The sequence below is a fragment of the Diplotaxodon limnothrissa genome, linkage group LG10 (assembly GCF_057381915.1).
Source record: "Diplotaxodon limnothrissa isolate DT_005_m linkage group LG10, D_limnothrissa_male_GT1.1, whole genome shotgun sequence".
NCBI classification, from domain to species: Eukaryota; Metazoa; Chordata; class Actinopteri; order Cichliformes; family Cichlidae; genus Diplotaxodon; species Diplotaxodon limnothrissa.
The window spans coordinates 27,402,742-27,422,195 of NC_140605.1; the positions used below are offsets into that span (position 1 = coordinate 27,402,742).

At 38.0% G+C, this 19,454-nt stretch overlaps 2 protein-coding genes across 3 annotated transcripts; one reads left to right on the top strand and one right to left on the bottom strand.

The window, feature by feature from the left end:
* Positions 1-165: 165 nt before the first annotated feature.
* On the bottom strand, positions 166-9,827 carry zw10 (zw10 kinetochore protein). The gene is made up of 16 exons (XM_085364043.1): positions 9,660-9,827; positions 8,636-8,770; positions 8,416-8,514; positions 7,590-7,667; positions 6,265-6,424; positions 5,888-6,040; positions 5,412-5,609; positions 5,100-5,236; positions 4,824-5,006; positions 4,288-4,511; positions 3,961-4,032; positions 3,696-3,865; positions 3,308-3,438; positions 2,443-2,574; positions 2,056-2,258; positions 166-740 (listed from the first exon to the last, which is right to left on the bottom strand). Exons 1-16 carry the CDS (start codon positions 9,762-9,764, stop codon positions 620-622), a joined length of 2,301 nt encoding a protein of 766 aa, XP_085220169.1. The 5' UTR covers positions 9,765-9,827; the 3' UTR covers positions 166-619.
* Positions 9,828-11,025: 1,198 nt separating this feature from the next.
* On the top strand, positions 11,026-18,299 carry mks1 (MKS transition zone complex subunit 1). 2 transcript variants are annotated; one of them, XM_085364044.1, is made up of 18 exons: positions 11,026-11,121; positions 11,369-11,490; positions 12,288-12,340; positions 12,470-12,637; positions 13,737-13,834; positions 14,057-14,185; positions 14,537-14,641; positions 14,794-14,902; positions 15,002-15,058; positions 15,128-15,170; positions 15,267-15,329; positions 15,478-15,548; positions 15,641-15,710; positions 15,798-15,905; positions 16,312-16,445; positions 17,020-17,102; positions 17,774-17,871; positions 18,196-18,299. In XM_085364044.1, exons 1-18 carry the CDS (start codon positions 11,045-11,047, stop codon positions 18,297-18,299), a joined length of 1,692 nt encoding a protein of 563 aa, XP_085220170.1. In that variant the 5' UTR covers positions 11,026-11,044. The 2 variants fall into 2 exon arrangements, with proteins under 2 accessions (XP_085220170.1, XP_085220171.1); XM_085364045.1 differs by having other exon boundaries at positions 13,740-13,834.
* The last annotated feature ends 1,155 nt before the right edge of the window (positions 18,300-19,454 follow it).

Consider the following 19,454-nt stretch of genomic DNA (forward strand, 5'->3'; position numbering starts at 1 on the left):
TCAAATTAACGAATGGAACTTACAAAAATAAGCTGCTACTATATTCTCTGCATACTGAGCATTATGAAGTTGTATGATGGCAAGACCCATCACCAAGAACACTCATCATTTCTATTCATCAAGAACAGCCTGGACAAGGTCTCGAAAAAATTGAGTGTTTCGGTTTATTTGGATAAGTTATATCAGAACACACAGACACACATGGAAAAATTCAGTTTCACTGCTCAAACAAGATAATTTGCAATACTAAGTGCAAGGTCCAGAGCAGGTCTTTCACAACATAATGGTCCTTTAGAGGCGCTTAGGTTCAAACAAATAAACTCCTGAAATCACATCAGTAAGTTTGATTAATGAAGTGCAGCAAAGTTACCCTGAATACAGCATCATGTGTCAATGGAGGGCAAGGTTCTGGTTACACCTCAGGGGGCTGGGGAGTAATAAATCCCCAGTGACAACACCTCAACCATTTATGTGATGAGCTGTTCAGCCTGTATACATGTAAATGTTTATATTTTATGCAAATAACAGAAAATAGAAATGAATAAAGGCAAAGAGTCCTTATTTCCACAGTGGAAAAGTGCTGTAGTATCTTGTTGGGATTTTTTCTCTTTCCAAGAATCTATTTGATTTTGGCCAAAGCTGCAGCTCTCCTCTCCGTATTCTGAAACAAAGCTCGGACCAGATTCTTCACCTCCGAACTCGAGAACTCCAAAGCCAGCGGACCTTTACTGTCAGCCCACCTATGGAGACGAATCAGAGACAAGTCAGACAGCCACACAAAAGAAAAGAGATATAGTAAGATACTTAGATCTTCCAGTCAAAGACTATTAATGGTCCCACAAAGTCATTTTAAGACCAGGGGGGATAAATCCTTTAGAACTGTGGCCCCCTCCAGCTTTAAGAAGCAGCTGAAGACTCATTTATTCAGACTGGTTTAACTAGTTTTAGGCAGTATGATGTTTTATGTATGCTGTTATACATATTATGGCTATGTTCACACTGCAGGCGAAAGCGCATCAAATCCGACTTTTTTGACCCTATGTGACCCATATCCGATCATGGTATGACAGTGTGAACAGCACAAATCCGATATTTTCAAATCCGATCTGGGTCACTTTCGTATGTGGTACTGAATCAGATACATATCCGATGTTTCAGAAAGCGACTGCTGTTTGAACGGTGAAGGCGCATTAAATCCGTCTTTTACGTCACTGACACAAGACAGACGCCAATTATCAGCGCCGGAGAAGCGCCCGATAAGACATCGCGAACGCTTCCTGGCTATCAGGTGAAACTGCTGGGAAGACAACGTTGGAGAAACGTGACCATTTTATTTGTACTGCATAATCTGCAGATTCTGACAAAAATCTGCAACTATCCTTTGAAGCACCGCTCCTCTAAAACAGCAATAACGATAATTATTAGGTTATCTACATTATTATGTAAATAACAAAATAGCTTAAAGCAAAAAAATTGGGAAACGTAAAGTCTTTATATTAAGGGCCATCAGTCAAACAATACTGTTTGCTCTGGTCTAAACAGAGCGCGTTGTGTGTGACATCTTCTTTTGCGCATGCGGGCCGCTTTGAGCGTTCACACTAGAGCGCGTTTGCTGTCGCATTTTATTTGTAGTGTGAACGAGCAGACAAAAAAATCGGATTTGATCAAAAAATCGGAATTGAGCATTAAGACCTGCAGTGTAAACGTAGCCTATGTTTTTATCTTCTGTGCTTTTTTTTTTTAATGCCAGTTTTTAATGCAAAGCACTCTGTGGATTATTTTCCTCCCCCCATGACAGGTACTGGATAAATAAATACATAAATAAATAAATATGCATGCATGTAAAAGCAGACTTTTACATGCATGCATATCAATGGAGAAATATCACTGTAAATTCCTACATACTAACTTTTCTTTTATAGCTATAAAAATATAACACCGTCACACTTACAAACAAGCCATTAATTTAAAGGCTGAATGGATTAAAAGTAATGACAAGCCACTGTTACACCACACCTTTATGTTATTTTCTGTGTTGTGAAGTTTCTTTCTTACCTGTCAACAATCTCCTGCAGATTGGCCTGCAGCACGATGACGAGCTCCTTGAAGGTGCCCCACTTCTTCACATAGAGGGGCACTTCCTCCTGATATTTCTTATTCTTCTTTTCCTCAGCCAGAGGGATAAAGACCAGCGGGCCTTCATCAATTATAGTTTGGCACAAAGTCTGGAGATGGTTCCCATCCTCAGAGGAAATGTCCTATAGTGACAAATACAATCCTTATTAAAGATTAAATATGTCAACTCCGAGCATGTAACACAGCATCCTAGTATTAGAACCTGAATTTCATATTTCATCAACCAAAGACAACATCTTATTAGGGCTTTATTATGACAAATGTTTATTTGCTTGATTCGTCAACTTTAATTTCAGTAACGCAAACCTCTAGCATCATGACTTTGGCAGTAACTTCTGTGATGGCTGTGTTGAGGAGGGTGCCCATGGCTTTACAATAGATGCTGACCGGAAGGACATCCTGCCAGACTGTACCCAACTGCTTCAACTGATGAATAACCTGCAATCAAACAAAAAGATGAGTGGAGCATGAGTAAAAAGCACTGCACAGCCTAAAGGGTGAAAATGGACTAACATGTATGTAGTGCTTTCCTAGTCTTACTGACCACTCAAAGGACTTTGAATGGATATTTACATTATACTCATTAACTATTTAATAAGGATATCAATTAAGAAAGCATTTCAGCTGCCCCTCGTGTGGCTCTGATGGAATTGATCCCCCCATTTAGACACCCCCATTTACCACAGTCTTTGAAAAGCCTTATTGGAAGGTGTAACTTAACCTCATACGCCTCTTTTCCACTAGCACCTATCTGGCTCAACTCGACTCTTAGTGTTTTCTATCAGTTGGTACTACCTGGCACCGGGTACTTTTTAGTACCACTCGGCCAGGGTTCCAAGCACCCAAGAGTCGAGCCGAATGGCTCTCTTTTTCCTTAAGCCAAAGACCCAGCAGCAGACATTCCTCAGTGTCCTCCATTGTTGTGTTGCATTTGTGTCACATACAAATAATGTCACGGGCCTCCTTGCTCTAATGACCCCAGCTACACTGAGGTTATACTCAATTATAGTTCTTAAACTACAAAACCGAGTTTAGTCGAGTAAGAACAAGTGGAAAAGAGGCCTGATCATGATATACTTCTATTCAAACCTTCTTCTAACAACAGTGCTAAACACCACATCAGCTTGGTGCCCAAACTCTTTTTCTATAATGAGCATTTCTCCCCACTCACCTGCCGTACTGCTTTGCTAGCTGCAGTGTAGTTATCTTCATCATCCAGGTTGCAGAAATTGTGAGCAGTGGAAAGTCGCTCCAGCAGTTCAGCTCTCTGAACATTCAGCTGGGCTAAGAAGCATTGGGCACCTGCAAGAAAAAGAACAAAAAGGGATAAATGTTTTTGGAGAGATAAGTGTGCTCATATTTCAAAGCAAACTGTAGATTGAATGTTGGTCCTTGGTAGGAAACTTTTGCCCCGATTTTGCCATAAAGCCCCTTTCTCTCTTTGGTCCAGCGTGACAGAAACTTGAAATCAAATCTTGAGTATCTGAATCATTAATAATTTGCATCTGGCAACAACAGAGGGCAGTTCATAGTACGACAATTCATGACAGAATGCTTACCCAGTTTCCTGAATCCTGGCACCATGTCAACAAAAGTTGCGACGCCCTCGCTGAGAGGCTGCGGCAGGTGGTTTCTGAAATGGTGACCCAGGGTGAGTAGATGATGGGCCAGGTACATGCAGTTGTTGTGCTGGATGGCAGCTAGGTGAGGAAATTTGAGCAGGTTTTCCCTGAGTAACAGAGAAACAACAGTTACTCATTTACATTTTCGCAATACATGTACTGCTTTTGTCCGTCACATGTTATGTGATGGAAACAGCCTTACTTGTGGTACGTTGGCACAACATCGTAGAACAGCTGGAAAATGTTTCTCACAGTGAAGAAGAGCTGCAAAGCACTGCAAAGAAGAACAGAACAGTTTTCAAATTGAGTGCGTAAAGAATCAACCTTCCCCGTGCAGTGTAAAGTCTATATATAAATAAAAGGATATTTTGACCTATTTTGGACAGAGGTATTGAAATCACTTTGAAACTGCAACAGCTAAGGGACAGTATTAGATTTCTCATTTTAGAAAAGCACAGAAGGATTATTATCAGGACTCAAGCATACATCAACACAAAACACAGTGAGCTCTCTCAGAACTGTAACAGACCTTTGTGTTGAGCTCCCAACAGCTTCACACAGAGTGTCGAGTGCCAGCTCCATCAGCTGCTGCACTGACTCACTGATGCGACAGGCTGGCAGCCTCAGACTCCACGCAGACAGCTGCTTTGAGTTCTCCATTGTCACCTCCTCCTTTAAGCTCTCTGGCTTGACCTTGCTCTCTGAACTTGGAGCTGGCAGCTTGGGGAGGCGAAGTTTTGAGTCTGGTGTGATCTATTACATAAAGTTTGTAAGAAGGAAATAATTTGCAGCAGGGGTAATTACAAGCGTAATCACACATGCATGTAATTTTGTACAACTCCAGTGGAATAGTTATTTAAATACATCTTCACACAACAGTTTTTGTAGCATATTTAGGAGGTGGCCTGATGAAAACCATTTAATGATTTTTACACAAAGATCTTAAAAGGATAAGGAAAACTTCACAATATTAGCTAAAAATACAACATAATTCATTTTTTGACATTCTGTGGAATGTTTTTCACATTATGATAAGAGAACACTCAGACACTCAGCCTCACATACTTTGACTGTGTTATGCATCTTTGAGGTCATGAGTTTACGGGCTGCTACAATGACGTCCTTGCACTTCTTGCTGGCAAAATGACAGTTAACATCTCTGGCATATTTGAGCAGGTCTGTGGAATCACCCTGCAGATACTCCATCTCCTTTAGAGACTTCTCGAACTCCTCTGTTTCCTTTATCACCTTCAACACAAAAAGAGAACAAATACATAGTAAAAATGTAGTTGCGTGTATTATAATATTATTATACTAGACAAAGAGCTGTTAGGTCCATACAGTGTTGTATTTCTCCAGCTGGCTGCTGTTGGTGGGGATGGAGTGCACCAAGCACTCATGTATGATGGTGTGGGACATTTCCTCCCAAATCAGCTCCCCCAAGATAGCGGACAACTTTTTATCACCAATCGACACGTCTGGAAAATAATAAACAAGTGACTTGCCTCTTCAACAAGACTCAGATGCAATATTTCAGGTTAGCATGGATAATTTCTCCTCATATTCAGTCTGTCATTGCTTTCTATGTAATGACCCCAAAAGATGTAAAACCCAGTATGTATTTTACAACCAGTACGTGCAGCCATACTGTACCTAGGAGGTGTGAATGAAGCGTCTTGAGCACCAGCAGCAGCTTGTTGTAGACCTTTGAAGGTGCGCATCGCTCCTCGTCGCTCTCCTCCAAACACTGCAGGGCCAGCGTGGTTCCCTCACCCTGCTGCTCAGTCACTCTCACAGACAGAGACGCGTACATCACCAACGGCTTCAACATGTTCTTCAAAAGCACCTGACCTGAATATCAACAGAAAGCATAAGTGAGCGGGGTTCTGACCTCAGGTACATTGTGCTTCAGAGCTAAATAGATTAACCTGGCTGACTCACTTGAGAAACATCTTTAACAAAGAAAATTATGTTATAAAAATTGCAGCGCTGTACCACAAATATGGTATAGAACAGTCACACATTTATCATAAATATTTTAAATGAAATAAAGTACATACAAGGTATTATACACATTTTAAAAGAACACAAAAGTACTGCTGCTTTATGGCGGTGCTGCTTCTTCTTACTGAAGAGTTTGATCTTGTGCTGAAGGTCTCCCTGGATGGCCAGAGCTTGCAGGACAGAGCTCAGTAGTGTAGGTGGTTTCAGTTCGCTATCCTTACTGCAAGCACTGCTCAGTTTCAGCTCCACCTTCAAGAAAGACATCTCCCCTGCAGGCTCTGGGAACACACACCCAAAAGCTACAGCTCAAGTATACTTTAAGATTATCTTATAGAATCTAACTAATGTGTTCAAGCCTGTTGGGTACAATCGTGGATAACGTTCTCACCTGGAAAAAGGTGAGAGCTAGTTAGCAATAGAGCTTGGCTTGTTTATTTAGCACATGAAATGTGGAAAAGAGCTCACACAAAGAGTGGTACCCTGTTCTTTCAGGATGTCTTACCCTTTGTGGATGGTAACTTCCAGATGACGAGGCGCTTCCATTCATCTCCCAGGTGGTAAATGAGGTTCTCTCTCTGCACTGTCAACTCAGAGCTGAGAGCACTGAGGAGCGGCAGCTCAGAAGTCTTCCAGCGCTTCAGTGATCCCACACTTTTCCTTGCCTTCAATAAAAATATGACCCATGAAGTAGTCTGTTTATGTCCACTCAGCTACCGAGAGAAAGCATCTTACACAGGCAACAGGACAACAACTGTGGAACAGTAACCAGGTCACTTTAGGGAAACAGTTCCCCTCTTCTTCATTTAAAAGAGTCACATGTACGCAGGAGGCATTCCAGCCATCTTTTTCAGTCTATTTAACACAGTTGTCTGGGGTTCTCTTTTTGTATAACTGAACAGCATTGTTAGTGCAGCGTATCTGGTCACAGTAACTGACACACACACAGACCCCAAAGGAACTAAAAAAAATCTTTTAACAATGGCCCATTTTATCATGGTATTTGTGTGATTGTATTTGTTCTGCCTCATCTTTACTGACACAGTCATGCCTTTTGTTTTTCAGCTGTACTTCACTTAGCTTAAAGCCACTGTATAGGCTCACTGGGGTGAATTGCACATTGGATTAGATATGTCACAAAAATGCCATTGAGTGAAAAGGCCAAACATAGCTACCTCTGTTTGAATTAACTACAGTGCTTTGTTCTTTTTTGGAACAGCTTTTATTATAATCACATTTATTTCAGATATATTGTAAGTGAACTTTCTGAGGAAGCAGGCAAATATGATCAAGTCATTACACCAGTTTTCAGTCACCCTCTGCTTTTTTCACCTCCACATTTTGTATCACTAAATATTTTAACTTGTTTGTGAAACATTAAAACAAATTTCTGTTTATCAAAATGAAAGGAAATGAAAGAACTTGTTAAGTAAGGTAACACAGACTTATTACCTTAACAGTAAGTAGAATAAATTAAATAGTACTGGACTGATGGTTAATGATTGCCTTTCTAGTAAGTTGAGCACTCAAAAAGTCTCAGAAGCTCACATTTATCTATGCTTAAGCACTTTCTAACATTCACACGCACATTCAAACTCCAATGGATGTTATTCACAACTCAAGGTTTGGGATCTCGCTCAAGGACACTTTGGCATGCGAACCGGAGGAGTCCGCGACTGAACCTCTAACCTGCTTTACCACCTAACCTGGGGCTCATGTGTGCAGTCACCTTAAAAAGACAAATTTTTGAGGCAGATAAATGCTGGTTTAGCGCTGAGTATTGTTTAAAGTAACCTAAGGCTGTGTGGACATGAATGAAGCAGCTCTTACTCTTTCCAGCCGGTTGGCAGCATCCACATACTTCTTCTCCAGTAAAGCCTTGTTGAATTCTTCCATTGCACTGTGAAACTGAGTCACACGGCAGATACATCAGTCACAGAAACATCTATACCGCCTTAAAAACAAACAAACAAACAAAAACCACACACACGCACAAAAAAAAACAGGATCTTTGCTAATAAAACACTTTGTCAAGTGACAGAGAAGCTGGCCAGTTCACCCTATTTTTCAGGATAATTTACAATCATAACTCATTGTTATTATTTTTATCATTATTGTTGTTGTTGTTGTTATATGAAAATACATTAAAAACAAAAACACTACATAGAAAAACAGAACACACAAATTCTCAAAAAATATAAACACAAAACATACAAGAGAATTAAAAACGAACATACATGCAATTAAAAACCGATAAGAGATGATTAAAGGATCACGAAAAGAACACAAACGAGAGAAGAAGAGACGCTATCACATCAAAGCAAATAATTAAAAATGTGTTTTCTGAAGTTTCATGAGGAAAAATTGATTTTGCAAGTCTCAGCTCGTCATGCAGGATTGTTCCATGCCAAGGGGTCCTATTACATTTAAGTGATGCTAAAACTAGTAAGAATATGAACTTCTGCATTTTGAAACAGTTGGTGTGCTTTTCCCTTTATATTTAAAAAAACAAAAAAAACAAAAACAAAACAAGAACAGTAGTAAAGTATCCTAGAGCAATAGAGACCTTTATTATGGGAGCTGTTTGGAGAAAGGACTGGTTGGAAGCATCCATGCAATTATTTGACTTTAATATAAAAACTCAAGAATAGTGTACCTCTTTTAGGTGTCCAAGCATTGTTATGATGACGGTATTTTTCTCCAGCTGTTGCTTCAGCTTTGTATATTCAGCCACGGCTACATGGACGTTCTGCACCTACGTCCACATCAACAAATACTTTAAAAGCATGCTACTAAGTTATACCACAAGAAAAACCTACTTCATGAAACAGAATGAGACCTGGTTCAACTTTCACTTTAAACAATTTCATACATACTTCATTCTCAATGCAGTTTTTTAGAGTGTCCATTTCTTTGGAGACTGCATCAACCTGTAACATCAGCTCCTCTGATGACTGGAGACTGGGCAGGAAATCGTTGTATCGCTTATTTATCATGTCGCACACCTCTTCCTGGAGAAAAGACATAAAGACAAACGAGTCTTTTATTTCATATTAATAATTATGAGACAACCATTTAACTTTTACTCATCTATAACCTGCTGAATAAGCTCAGATAGCACATTTTTGAAGTTTCTTAACGATTACAATTATTTGTGTGTTGTTGAAAATAAGCCTAAGGCTTAGTGTGTAGTGTAACTCCTATCAAAACACACAACAGTTGATATAAATACACTATGGTGGAAATCATGCAAAACCCAAATAAGAGCAGTTAAATTAATTTAATGTGGCAGACAAACGTGGAAGAAGGCTGTCAGAGCTGGCTAAAACTTTAACAGGTGTCCTGAAATCCTGTTAACTACAGCCTATTTATTACTATAAGTAAAGATATTAGACCTAAAAAAAAATTAAAAAAAAGATCAGCTGGCGATAACTAGTCACCTGGTGTTTGTATCACCTACGATGCCCAGCCAGAAACATTAAGCCTGTTTAACCACGGCACGGCAACTCACATCATTCATTATAAGATCTGCATCAGACCAAAAGTCGTCTCTAAATCTAGAGAAAGCATAACTTATTTCTTAAGCTTACACACCTCCTCCCGTTGTACAGTAATATTTACAAGCCACGTAACCTAGGTGTCAGTACTGAGTCTGTACCACAGATAGCTTAGTCCAAATCTTGCTAAACAAACGAAGTTAACTCGCTTTGAGCTTTACTGACAGTCTGCATGTATTATCAGATTTTCTGGTTAATTTCTACATGCAGCTGAGTGTATCTTCAGGTAGTAAAGTTAAAGCAATGACGGGGACCTAACCGTAAACCCGCTAACAGCTAAGAGTTGGTTCAAACTTTGCGTAGCGCGACGTTAGCTGATGCTATGACGCTAGTCGGTGGTTACCTTTGTGTCCTCCACTTTTCGCGACATCTTGCTTATTTTGCCAGACAGATCCTCCTTCTCCAGTTTGCCAGAGCTGGCTAGAACTTCAGTCACAAACGACGCCATGCTTTTTAGTAACGTTATATTGTCCTAGCAAAACTGTGACAGGTCAGCACAACAGCAGCAGCTCAGGACCCGCCGACCGCTCTGATTGGTCCTCACTGTCGTCTTTGATTACGCCTGCAAACTGCTGCGAGATCAAACCACTACCGCCCCCAGGTGTTCCCGCAGGGTAGATGTAAATATTTTGGAAAAAAAGAGAAGAAGCTGACGCTAAAAGACAGTCATAAAAAAATCTTGTTAGTCTTTCATAATTTTTAAATTAATCTTTAATCTTTTCTCGTTTTAATTTTATTAAACTTTTTAAACGGTTTTAAACAATTTTAATTGTTTAAAATATATATAAAATACACACAAAAATACTGTCTGAAGCTCAAATTGTCTGGTTTATATGTGGAAATTTTGACTCGATTTTAACTTTATTTTATCCATGTCTTGTTTTCTTTTTCATTTACCTTTGGTCAATGAGCTGGTTTCAGTTTTTGTGCAAATGTACTGTTTATAAAGTTGGGGGATCCTGCAGTCAGGTGAGACTGAAAAAGTCACTTGGATGAGTGACGAAACGTTTCTCCTATTGTAAACGCTACGTCCAGATCAACAATTGTTTTGTTTCTTTAATTACCCTGCAAATTTTATTTGATTAACTTACTTATCTTAATGGTTAAATTTCATATACATAAATCCAAATTTTCTAACGCAAAACCATACTTTCAATGCTTTTTAAATAAAACCAAACTATATGTTAAAACTATACAACTTTCCCAAAATATAAAAGCTTTTAAAACCATAAACTAATGCTTCTTGTTAAATATTATGTGATTTTGTTTCTTGACTGTATCTATTTGTTTTTACACTAAACCCCCTGACATTATGTTTTGTTCATTTATATATTTACTTTGTGTTTTGTCAATAAAGTCTATTAAAAAACAAACAAACAAAAAAAAAAAAACCGTCCAGATGACCAGACTCAACGCTTTGGAGCTTTGGTCAATGGGTGGCGATAATGCTGCTGTAATCTGGTGTTCAAACCGCAAAAAACTAGAAGAAGAAGAACATCGTTTATCTCTATGGCAACGACAACTACCAATTTGCCTCGCTTTGTCCACAAGTGTTTCGATTTATATTTTTATACACATATATACATTTTTTTTACTGCTTACATTTACACCTTTGACTAATGTTTTTCTTTACGAAATGAAAGTATCTGCACAAAGGCGTATGTGTGTGCTAACTGCAGCTAATAAAAAGTGCTACGTGAGGAGCTAACATCTCACCGCTAAATAGTCATGACAGATTGCTGGAACACAGACACCGGAGAAGCTGTCTATCGGTCCCGGGATGCTATCAAAAACTTGAAAATAAAGTAAGTAGCCTATGGTTGTATTAGATCGTATTTTATACGAGTATCGAAGGACAACTCATAAAGAAAATGAGTATTACTGAGACCGAGATGAGACATTTTTGAGCTGTTTTTTTCACCAAACTATTCCACTACTTTCACTGTTTTAAGGAAAGAATGTGAAGATTAGAAATCTACGTCTACAAACATATGTGTTAACGCCAAGACACGTTGTTTCCACGCTTTATTTCCATTTGTTCACATCCTTTAGGGTGCGCATAGAGAGAGTGACCTCCACATCAGCTCTCACACAGCATCTCCAGCAGCAGTTTCTGTCCCGGCAAGACAGAGGCGCAATTGAACTGGAAACACTGTCATCACAAGGCCAGACAGGTAAAATTACATTGAGAAACTACTTATTTTTTGCTTGGTTAGTGTTGAGTCGACGTTTGATTTCCGGCTTTCCAGCTTGGTTTTAAAATTTATGTTCAAGCTGTGATCATTTGCAGGCCTTGAAGTTTACTGAGGATGTTGCATGAGTTATTATGGCTACATAGCTCAAACCTCTAGCCAGTTTAAAGCTGGTATAAAGGTGGACTTTGCATGAAATAAAAAAGAGTGCTACATTTAAATTGGCAGTTAGTCGCCCTGAGTAAACTTTAATACTACAGCCTTTTCTGCACCAGTCCAAGCTGTCCTACAATACTTCCAACTACCCCGTTAAGCCTTCAAGCTTAGCCCATAAATAACAACACAACATTATTATCATTCTTTCTGTGTTTCAATGTCACTTGCTGAACAGTCCTTGGTGTTGAAAATGATCAGTCATCTTTCCTCATTTTCTCTTTCCTGTCCTCTTGTTCTTAAATTCTGAGAACAAAGTTCTCTTATTTTTCCTCAGAAACTGGCTGTACCTGCAAAAAAGTATAACTGAATAGTATTCCAACCATAACTTAATTCACATTCTGCATGTATTATTAACATAAGTTGTCTGGAAGCAACCTCAGGCTGCAGCACCTGAAAAATTGACATAATTGATACAATTTCTTCATTAAAGCCTCTATTATAATTAATTATTTATTAATGGTGTTCTGAACTGGGGCGTGGCACTTGTATTTGCCCATATTAGGATGGCTCTTTCCTTTGAGGCTTATTTTAATATCTTGGCATTTATGCTACTCTGACATCAGGTGATAATGAAGAGGAGCTAGTGGTTGGCTGGCAGGAGAAATTCTTCAGTCAGGTAGAATTTTGAATATTTAACATCCTACTCTCACTGCAAATTATATTGAAAACAATTGAAATGTTTACTATTTAAAACTGGACACTGGACATTATTACTTTACATTTCTGTGACTGTCTGTAATTCCAGTATGAAATGGAGCTGTTCCAGAACGAAGCAGCATGTCAGACCCCTCTGGACCGTCAGTACCACACAGAAGTCAAAGCCCTCAACAGGGGCAAGGGTCGACGCAATCGCAGAATTTTCACATACACCGATCATGACCGCTACACCAGCTGCCTTCCAGTACATCAGCTGGTAGGTTGCACTGTATTCTCACTGTATTTGTCCAACACGACAAGCATATTTGCAGAGGTATTCCAAAAGTAATGTTTTTTTTTTTATAAATATATTTAAATGGGACACACTAAAGGCTAGATTTGGACCAAAAACATGTTGTAGGTTTAGAAGCAGTTACAGTATTTATCACCTATGAGTGTATCCCTTTATCATGTGACCAAATGGACGTGTTTACTGTAAAGGCTTTTTGCAGTCCTCTGTGTGTTGTGCTTGGTATTTGTGGCATAGTGCAGTCTGGCTATCCTTAAAAACCTTACACAGATCTATCAAGTAAAGTTTTGTGGATTATCATGTCTCATAAGACATGCCTGCCAGCAAAGTTCAAAAGCAATCCTTTTAACCACTCATTTAGTGGCCGCATTAGGCCCTATCATGATTGTTGTTGAACTTTTTGTGCCCAATAATGGCCATAATTTCAAATTTGCAGGGAACATGCAACACATTAAATATAAAAATGTAGTGCAGTGTATCCAAAGTGCAGGTGTACCTATCTTTAAGGTGTATTTTTAGTACAAGGACGTATAGAGTACATCATGCAGTTCATAATGCAGTTCATAGTGCAAATGAATGATACATCCATATAGTTTCAGTGCATAATGGTGCATAATTGCTCATACTTACTGAACAGGTGATGTTGAGGGTGGGAGAGGTTAGTGATGATGATGCTGGCAGCCTTCCTCATGATTCTGGTGGCATATTGTGATGATATGGAGGGCAAACTGCAACCAGTGTTCTTGAAGGCTCTCCATAATACTTTTCAAGCTGCTGTTTGTCCTGACTGTTTTACCGTACCTGTCAGGATGGAGAAAGTAAGCATGCTGTCTGTGATGGCTCTGCTCACAGTACTTTCCCTGACAGTTTTTTTTTTTTGATAACTCTGATAGTTTGACAACTTATTTGCTACACATGGTCTAGACTTTTCTCTCCAAAAGCAACCAGCTTTGCAGATTTCTAATTTTTATTTATTTGTGCAAAATAAATCTAAGACCCCAAACTGTGCAGTTCCAGCTTCTCTAACTGTGTTTGTGTGTTTCTTGTGACCTTGTGGCCCTCGCAGCAGCATGCTACTGACATATTTACCACCAAATCCAACCCAACCTTCCTGGCTGAGAGGATGGCCAGTGTGAGACACAGACGTCAAGAAAGACGCACCATGTGGGTGAAACTATGTTTTCAGATTGATTAAAAACCTACATTGTCTTTCCTCATTACATTCTGTGTATTATTTTCTATTCATCTTCCTGTCTAAATCCATTATAATCCACCTAATGATTCTTTTCCTAATGAAAGTCAAGACATAAAAATAGGATATAATCCTAACTCTAGGTATAAACATGTAAAAAGTAATGCTATATTATTGGCTGGCATGCTTTGCAGGGATTCCAGTGTCCCAAAGTCAAAAATCATCAACTGGGAGCCAACAGAGGAGTTTGTGAGGAACAGGCATGTGGTCAATAATGTCATGCAGACCATGCACATCATGGGGGACCTGGGCGCCAGTGGAAGGTAAGGGAGTCGGCTTTGTTCACACTTTTGATCTCTCATAAAAAATGCAGAAAAAGTTAGTCTTCATTTATTAGGCTTCACTTTCTTAGAACATGTAGTCTGTACTCTGTGTTGGTGACTTTGCTGTCTCTCAGATCAGAGAAATCCATTACCATTAGTATCCATTAGTATGCAGTGTAGGCCCTGCTTGTTTTAGCTTTTCGAGGGGCAGCTTGTCTTGCAGCACAAAGTGAAGGAGTTAGGAAAACTTTCAGTCTATCAGGCATTTTTCTTCTTGTTCTCCTATTACTAGGGTTGATTTATTCAGTGTTTCTTATGTGATTTTTCTGTTTGTGTTTTTTGTTTCCTCAGGCTGGGCCAGAAAGAAAATGAATGTTTGCTGGCAACTATAAAAACCGATGGCTGTGGAACAGTGATTGTAAAACCTGATTTTAACAAAGGCAAAGAGCCCTACAGGCAAGTCTTCAGCATCAGTGGAGATGCGTAGCTCAAGTTCTCACTGATAAATTATTATTATGTTTGATACTAACTGAAAAGACAGCAAAAGATCATGTCAGAAGGTGATGAATTAAATGCAAAGCTGGTGTGATGTTTGTATTGTTGTGCAGGATTGTAACAGAGGGGGAGAGGAGAGAAGTCTGGCGTCTCACTGTTGAGAATGTATCGGCATGTATGAAACCTGAGGACAAGGTCAGGGAGCAGAACATGTACAAAGATGTGAGTTCATCTTCATGCTTATTTTTTCAGGCTTCAGAAAAAGTATAGTCAAATAACAGGTCTAATCACACAAATACATCAACCTTTCTCTCTTTGTAGCTGTACATAAGGCACAAGGAGTACTTAAATAGCCTCGTGGGACAGGACTTTGAAATGGTAAGACACCTAAGGTCAAAGGATATAGTCACAAATTGTCTTTGTTCTTACAAGATTTTATTCCTGTAGCCTCCTCTAGGTATTCTGCGTTATATGACGAATGGAGAGATAGGTGAGTAGAAATACTGTGCCCATTTTTACAGATACTTTAGGAAACTAACAGACTTCATCATTCAAATGTCCTTTTTTTGTTCTTCTCTCTGCCCAGTCTCAGCTCAAGGCTTTGAATATGATAACTTGTACATCCACTTCTTTATGGAACTGCCCAACAGTGAGTCACATGTGATACTTCCAGTATGCAGATGCACTGTGCACTTTATAATGAATTCATTGCATTTAATTTGCCAATTCAGCCTATATTATTATTATTATTATTATTATTATTATTATTATTATTATTATTATTATTATTATTTAAGATTGGTCCAGCCGGCCATTCCAGTCTATGTCAGGGGTTACCCAGACCTGTCGGACTAAAACATTAGGGAAGGTGTGTATTGAAAAGAACTATTTGTTCAATATATTGACAGCATGGCTGTTTGATGAGATATGTTAAACTCTGTATGTTCTTTCGGCTAACAGGAAAACGTAGCTTTCTTTAGCTACCCCTTCCACTTCGAGGCTTTCTACATGACCGAAAAAGAGAGTGACCGTTAGTATCAGTAACAGATAATTGTCTTTAGGTGATTCACTGTTTTAAAAGGTTAAACTGACACAAGTTTCTTGTTTCTAATTTCAGACTCAGTCCCACAGTGGCCAGTGCTCTACTTCAAGGTTCTTTCACTGGACTCCTGGCAGCGTTATCGAACTGAAGGCTATGGCTATCTGCTGTTTCCTGCTATGCCTGGTATGCTATGTGTACTGGAAAACTGATGGATTGAAATTAGGGGAAAAAATATATATTGATAATTTCTCATATTCTAAGATTACACATTCAGAATAAACGGAAGTCCCAAACCCAGTTCAGTTAATTTACCCTATATTATAAATAAGCATGCCCTATGTATGTAGCATTTTTGCTTAGAAATGACTAAAATGAATAATCTTTGGTTAAGATGTCCTGTTCATCAAATTTAATCAGCCAAATGTTGGAGCTTAAGTTAACATTTAGAAAATATATTTTTCCAATTATTAAAATTTTGCATTTTAAAATTTTTATTTCAGATAAAAATGTTTTGATTAGTTATAAAAATCACAACTTTTTATTGTCCTGCATTATATGTTTTGTCTGCATTTATGTGTGTGCACGCCAGGTAAACACACAATGACATGTCACACATGGAGACCCCTTCAGATGGGGACGGTTTCTGCACTCAGGCGCTTCTTTATTGGAGGTTCTCCAGAGCTTGAGGACCACAGCTACGTCAGAATACCAGGGACATTCAAGGTGGGGTCAAAACTCTGCAGAGGCTATATGGATCTGACAAATGTTTACACATAATTTAAGTGTATGTTTTTTCTGTTTTGCTTAAAGAGGATTAGATTTAAAGATTTTTATTTTTTTTATTTGTTTTTATGAATAAAAGATTGCAGAACTTAACAGCTGCTTAAAATGCCACACTGGATTATAAAGAAAATACTTAAACTTTAATTAGGATGTTTGCCTATTCAAATCATATTCTAATTCTTGATTTAATAATTAAATTATTTACATAATACAATTAATAAACCCAGTAGGCTTACTGCATTACTTAATTAAACAGGGAATGACTTATTTGTTAAACTACAATCTGTTAAACATTTAAATGTACCGTACAACAGCTTAACATAAGTTCTGGTTACAGCAATGTGTGCATACATGAGACCTTACAAATGCAGTGGATAAATTTAACTCCTGGTACAATTATGAAGGCATTCTTTAACCTTCTAGTTTTATATACATGTTTTATGTTATGTTAAATATGATCATTTTTGTTTTATTTTATTTTTTAATATGTCTGTATGTCTGTGTGTGGCTGCAGGGGGAGAGGCTCAGTCGCTTTGGCTTCTGCACTGAAACCACAGGAAGTGTCACTTTTAATCTCAACTGTATTCAGCAAGCCAGGTAAGTAAAGCCTGGCTTCAAAAAAGTAGCCATGCATAGAGTGCCTAAAAAATTTATTACACCACCACCCAATGTAAGGTTTATGCCACAGCTGCCCTAAATGAACAGTATTGGTAATTACCAAGATCTTTTCTAATGTTTTGTAATGGTTAACCACCAATTTACGTGAGCTATTTAATTGAAATTGAAATTGAAAATAGTAAAGAACACTATTATTGTTGTTAGTATTATTTATTATTATTATTATTATTAATGAATGAAATGAAAACACGAATTCCAGTCTAATAAAAAGGAATTTGATTTTTAGTTTTAAACAAGTGTTTGACTGATTTCTAAAATATTTGTTTTCTTGTTTTTATGACAAGTAGTCTAATAAACTTGTTAAGTATTGTACCTAACATTTAATAGAAATACATGTACTACTTATATGGTTGGTATGCTCTACATTATCTGCATTGTTATAGATTATCACATTTCTTCAGTGGCTAGACTTTATTCGTTTCAACACAGCAGCAAATCTACAACTTCACAACTGTCTCCTATTTCACAGTCCCAAAATACACTGTAATTTTATTTTTATGTTAGTGCAGGTGTTGAAAATATAAACCTCTGTTTGTATGCATTCAGATGATCATCAGTGATAACATGAAATATTTTAATTTCATGTGCAGGGCCTTTGTTGATACCGCCATGTTGAAGAAGAGGAGACAGAGAGTTTTTGACCAGCTGGGAGGATTTAGTCAGCAAGGAGCTGTTTGCACCATCCTGGGTAAGAAGTCTGGATTTTCAGGACCCACTGAGCTTAGGCTATTAGTTTGAAAGCTAAACCCTGTGGGAGATCAACTCGCTGAGATACAAGTTTCTTTCAGCACTTCAGCCTGACATATGTGAGATATGGATGGATTGGTTATAGCTTGGTTTGTTTTCTGAGCTACAAAATGTAGCGTATTATTTCAGACCAGTTATATGTAAAATCAAGAAAACAGTTAACCTTTTTTTTCTTTGTTATTTCTGTTTATATTCGATATAAATTGCTATGTAAGCCTTCTCTGTATGTGTGTAGTATTCGACTGGTACTTTCTTCCTTTTGCAGAGGCCTTTCAGAGGGCCAGGAAAAAGATGCAAGAAGCCCGAAAAAGTCTTCCACAAGACCTGATCAGCAGCGCTTCCCAGCTACAAATCGAATCCTCTGCTTAAGTCTGAAAAATGGAGTAGGGCTGTTACTGTTATTTTTGGAAGTTTAGATTATAGATTATCACTGGCTGTGATATAAGTGCGTTTTTCTCACAAAGAGGAAAACCATGTCTGAATGTTTTAATCTTTGTATTTATGGCTAACATAGTGGATGGTGTACTAATAAAGTTACAATATGAGTGAAGCTGGTAGTTAATAGAGAGCAGAGCCATTATACCTGCTGTGTATGGTTGTACCTGGTAATGCATTTTTTTTTTTTTTTTTAAAGTCACTGTTTATATTTGATTTCAATAAAGGGTCCGATTGTTGGCGTTAACTGAGGCTTTTAAAAACTTGTGAATATAAAGTAATGTTTTGAAAGTTTGGTTTTATATTTTCTGTTGGTTACTTCAAATCTCAATGTAGTTGCCATATTTGTTATAATATAAACATTTTATATCAACTATTACAATTATCTTTAAATACTTAAAAAAAACATCCAAATCTTTTTTCTTCGTGCACTATATTTTATATTTGGTATATGATATTTAGGGGCATTCATACAGTAGTTTAAAGCTGTTCACACAGTCTAGATTGTTTGCTTCTTCCACTGAAGCACAGGTTTTGCTTAATGCAGTTCAGCATCTTAATAGATGACTTAAATTCAATAGGATTTCGCGCTTTCATTACTCAACCTTAGTTATCTGTAAGCTTTAGATCAGGGGTTGGAAACAAGCAGGACAGCAGCCCTCGAGGCCTGGAGTTCGACACCTGCGCTTGAGATAGTGGAATTAGGGCTGCCACAAACGATTATTTTGATAGTCGACTAGTCACCGATTATTTTTGCGATTAGTCGACTAATCAAATCCATTGAAGTAAAACGTACAGCTTATTGCACCAGCAGCATCTGCTCTTATATAACTATCATTAGCTTACAGCTTTAAGTGTTTAAGGTCTGTGCTAACTAAAAATAAAGACAAAATGATAGTTTATTAAATTTTAATGAAATTTGCAGATTGTTTCGGTGAAGTTTAATAAACTCCTTGCTAGGGGTGGGTTTTTATAATCGATTCATTGATTAAAATCGATTATGGCTTGGATAACGTAAAATCGATTAATTAAAATCCTGAATCGATTTTTTTAATATAAATTTATTTTGCCCGAAATGCCAGAATCTCT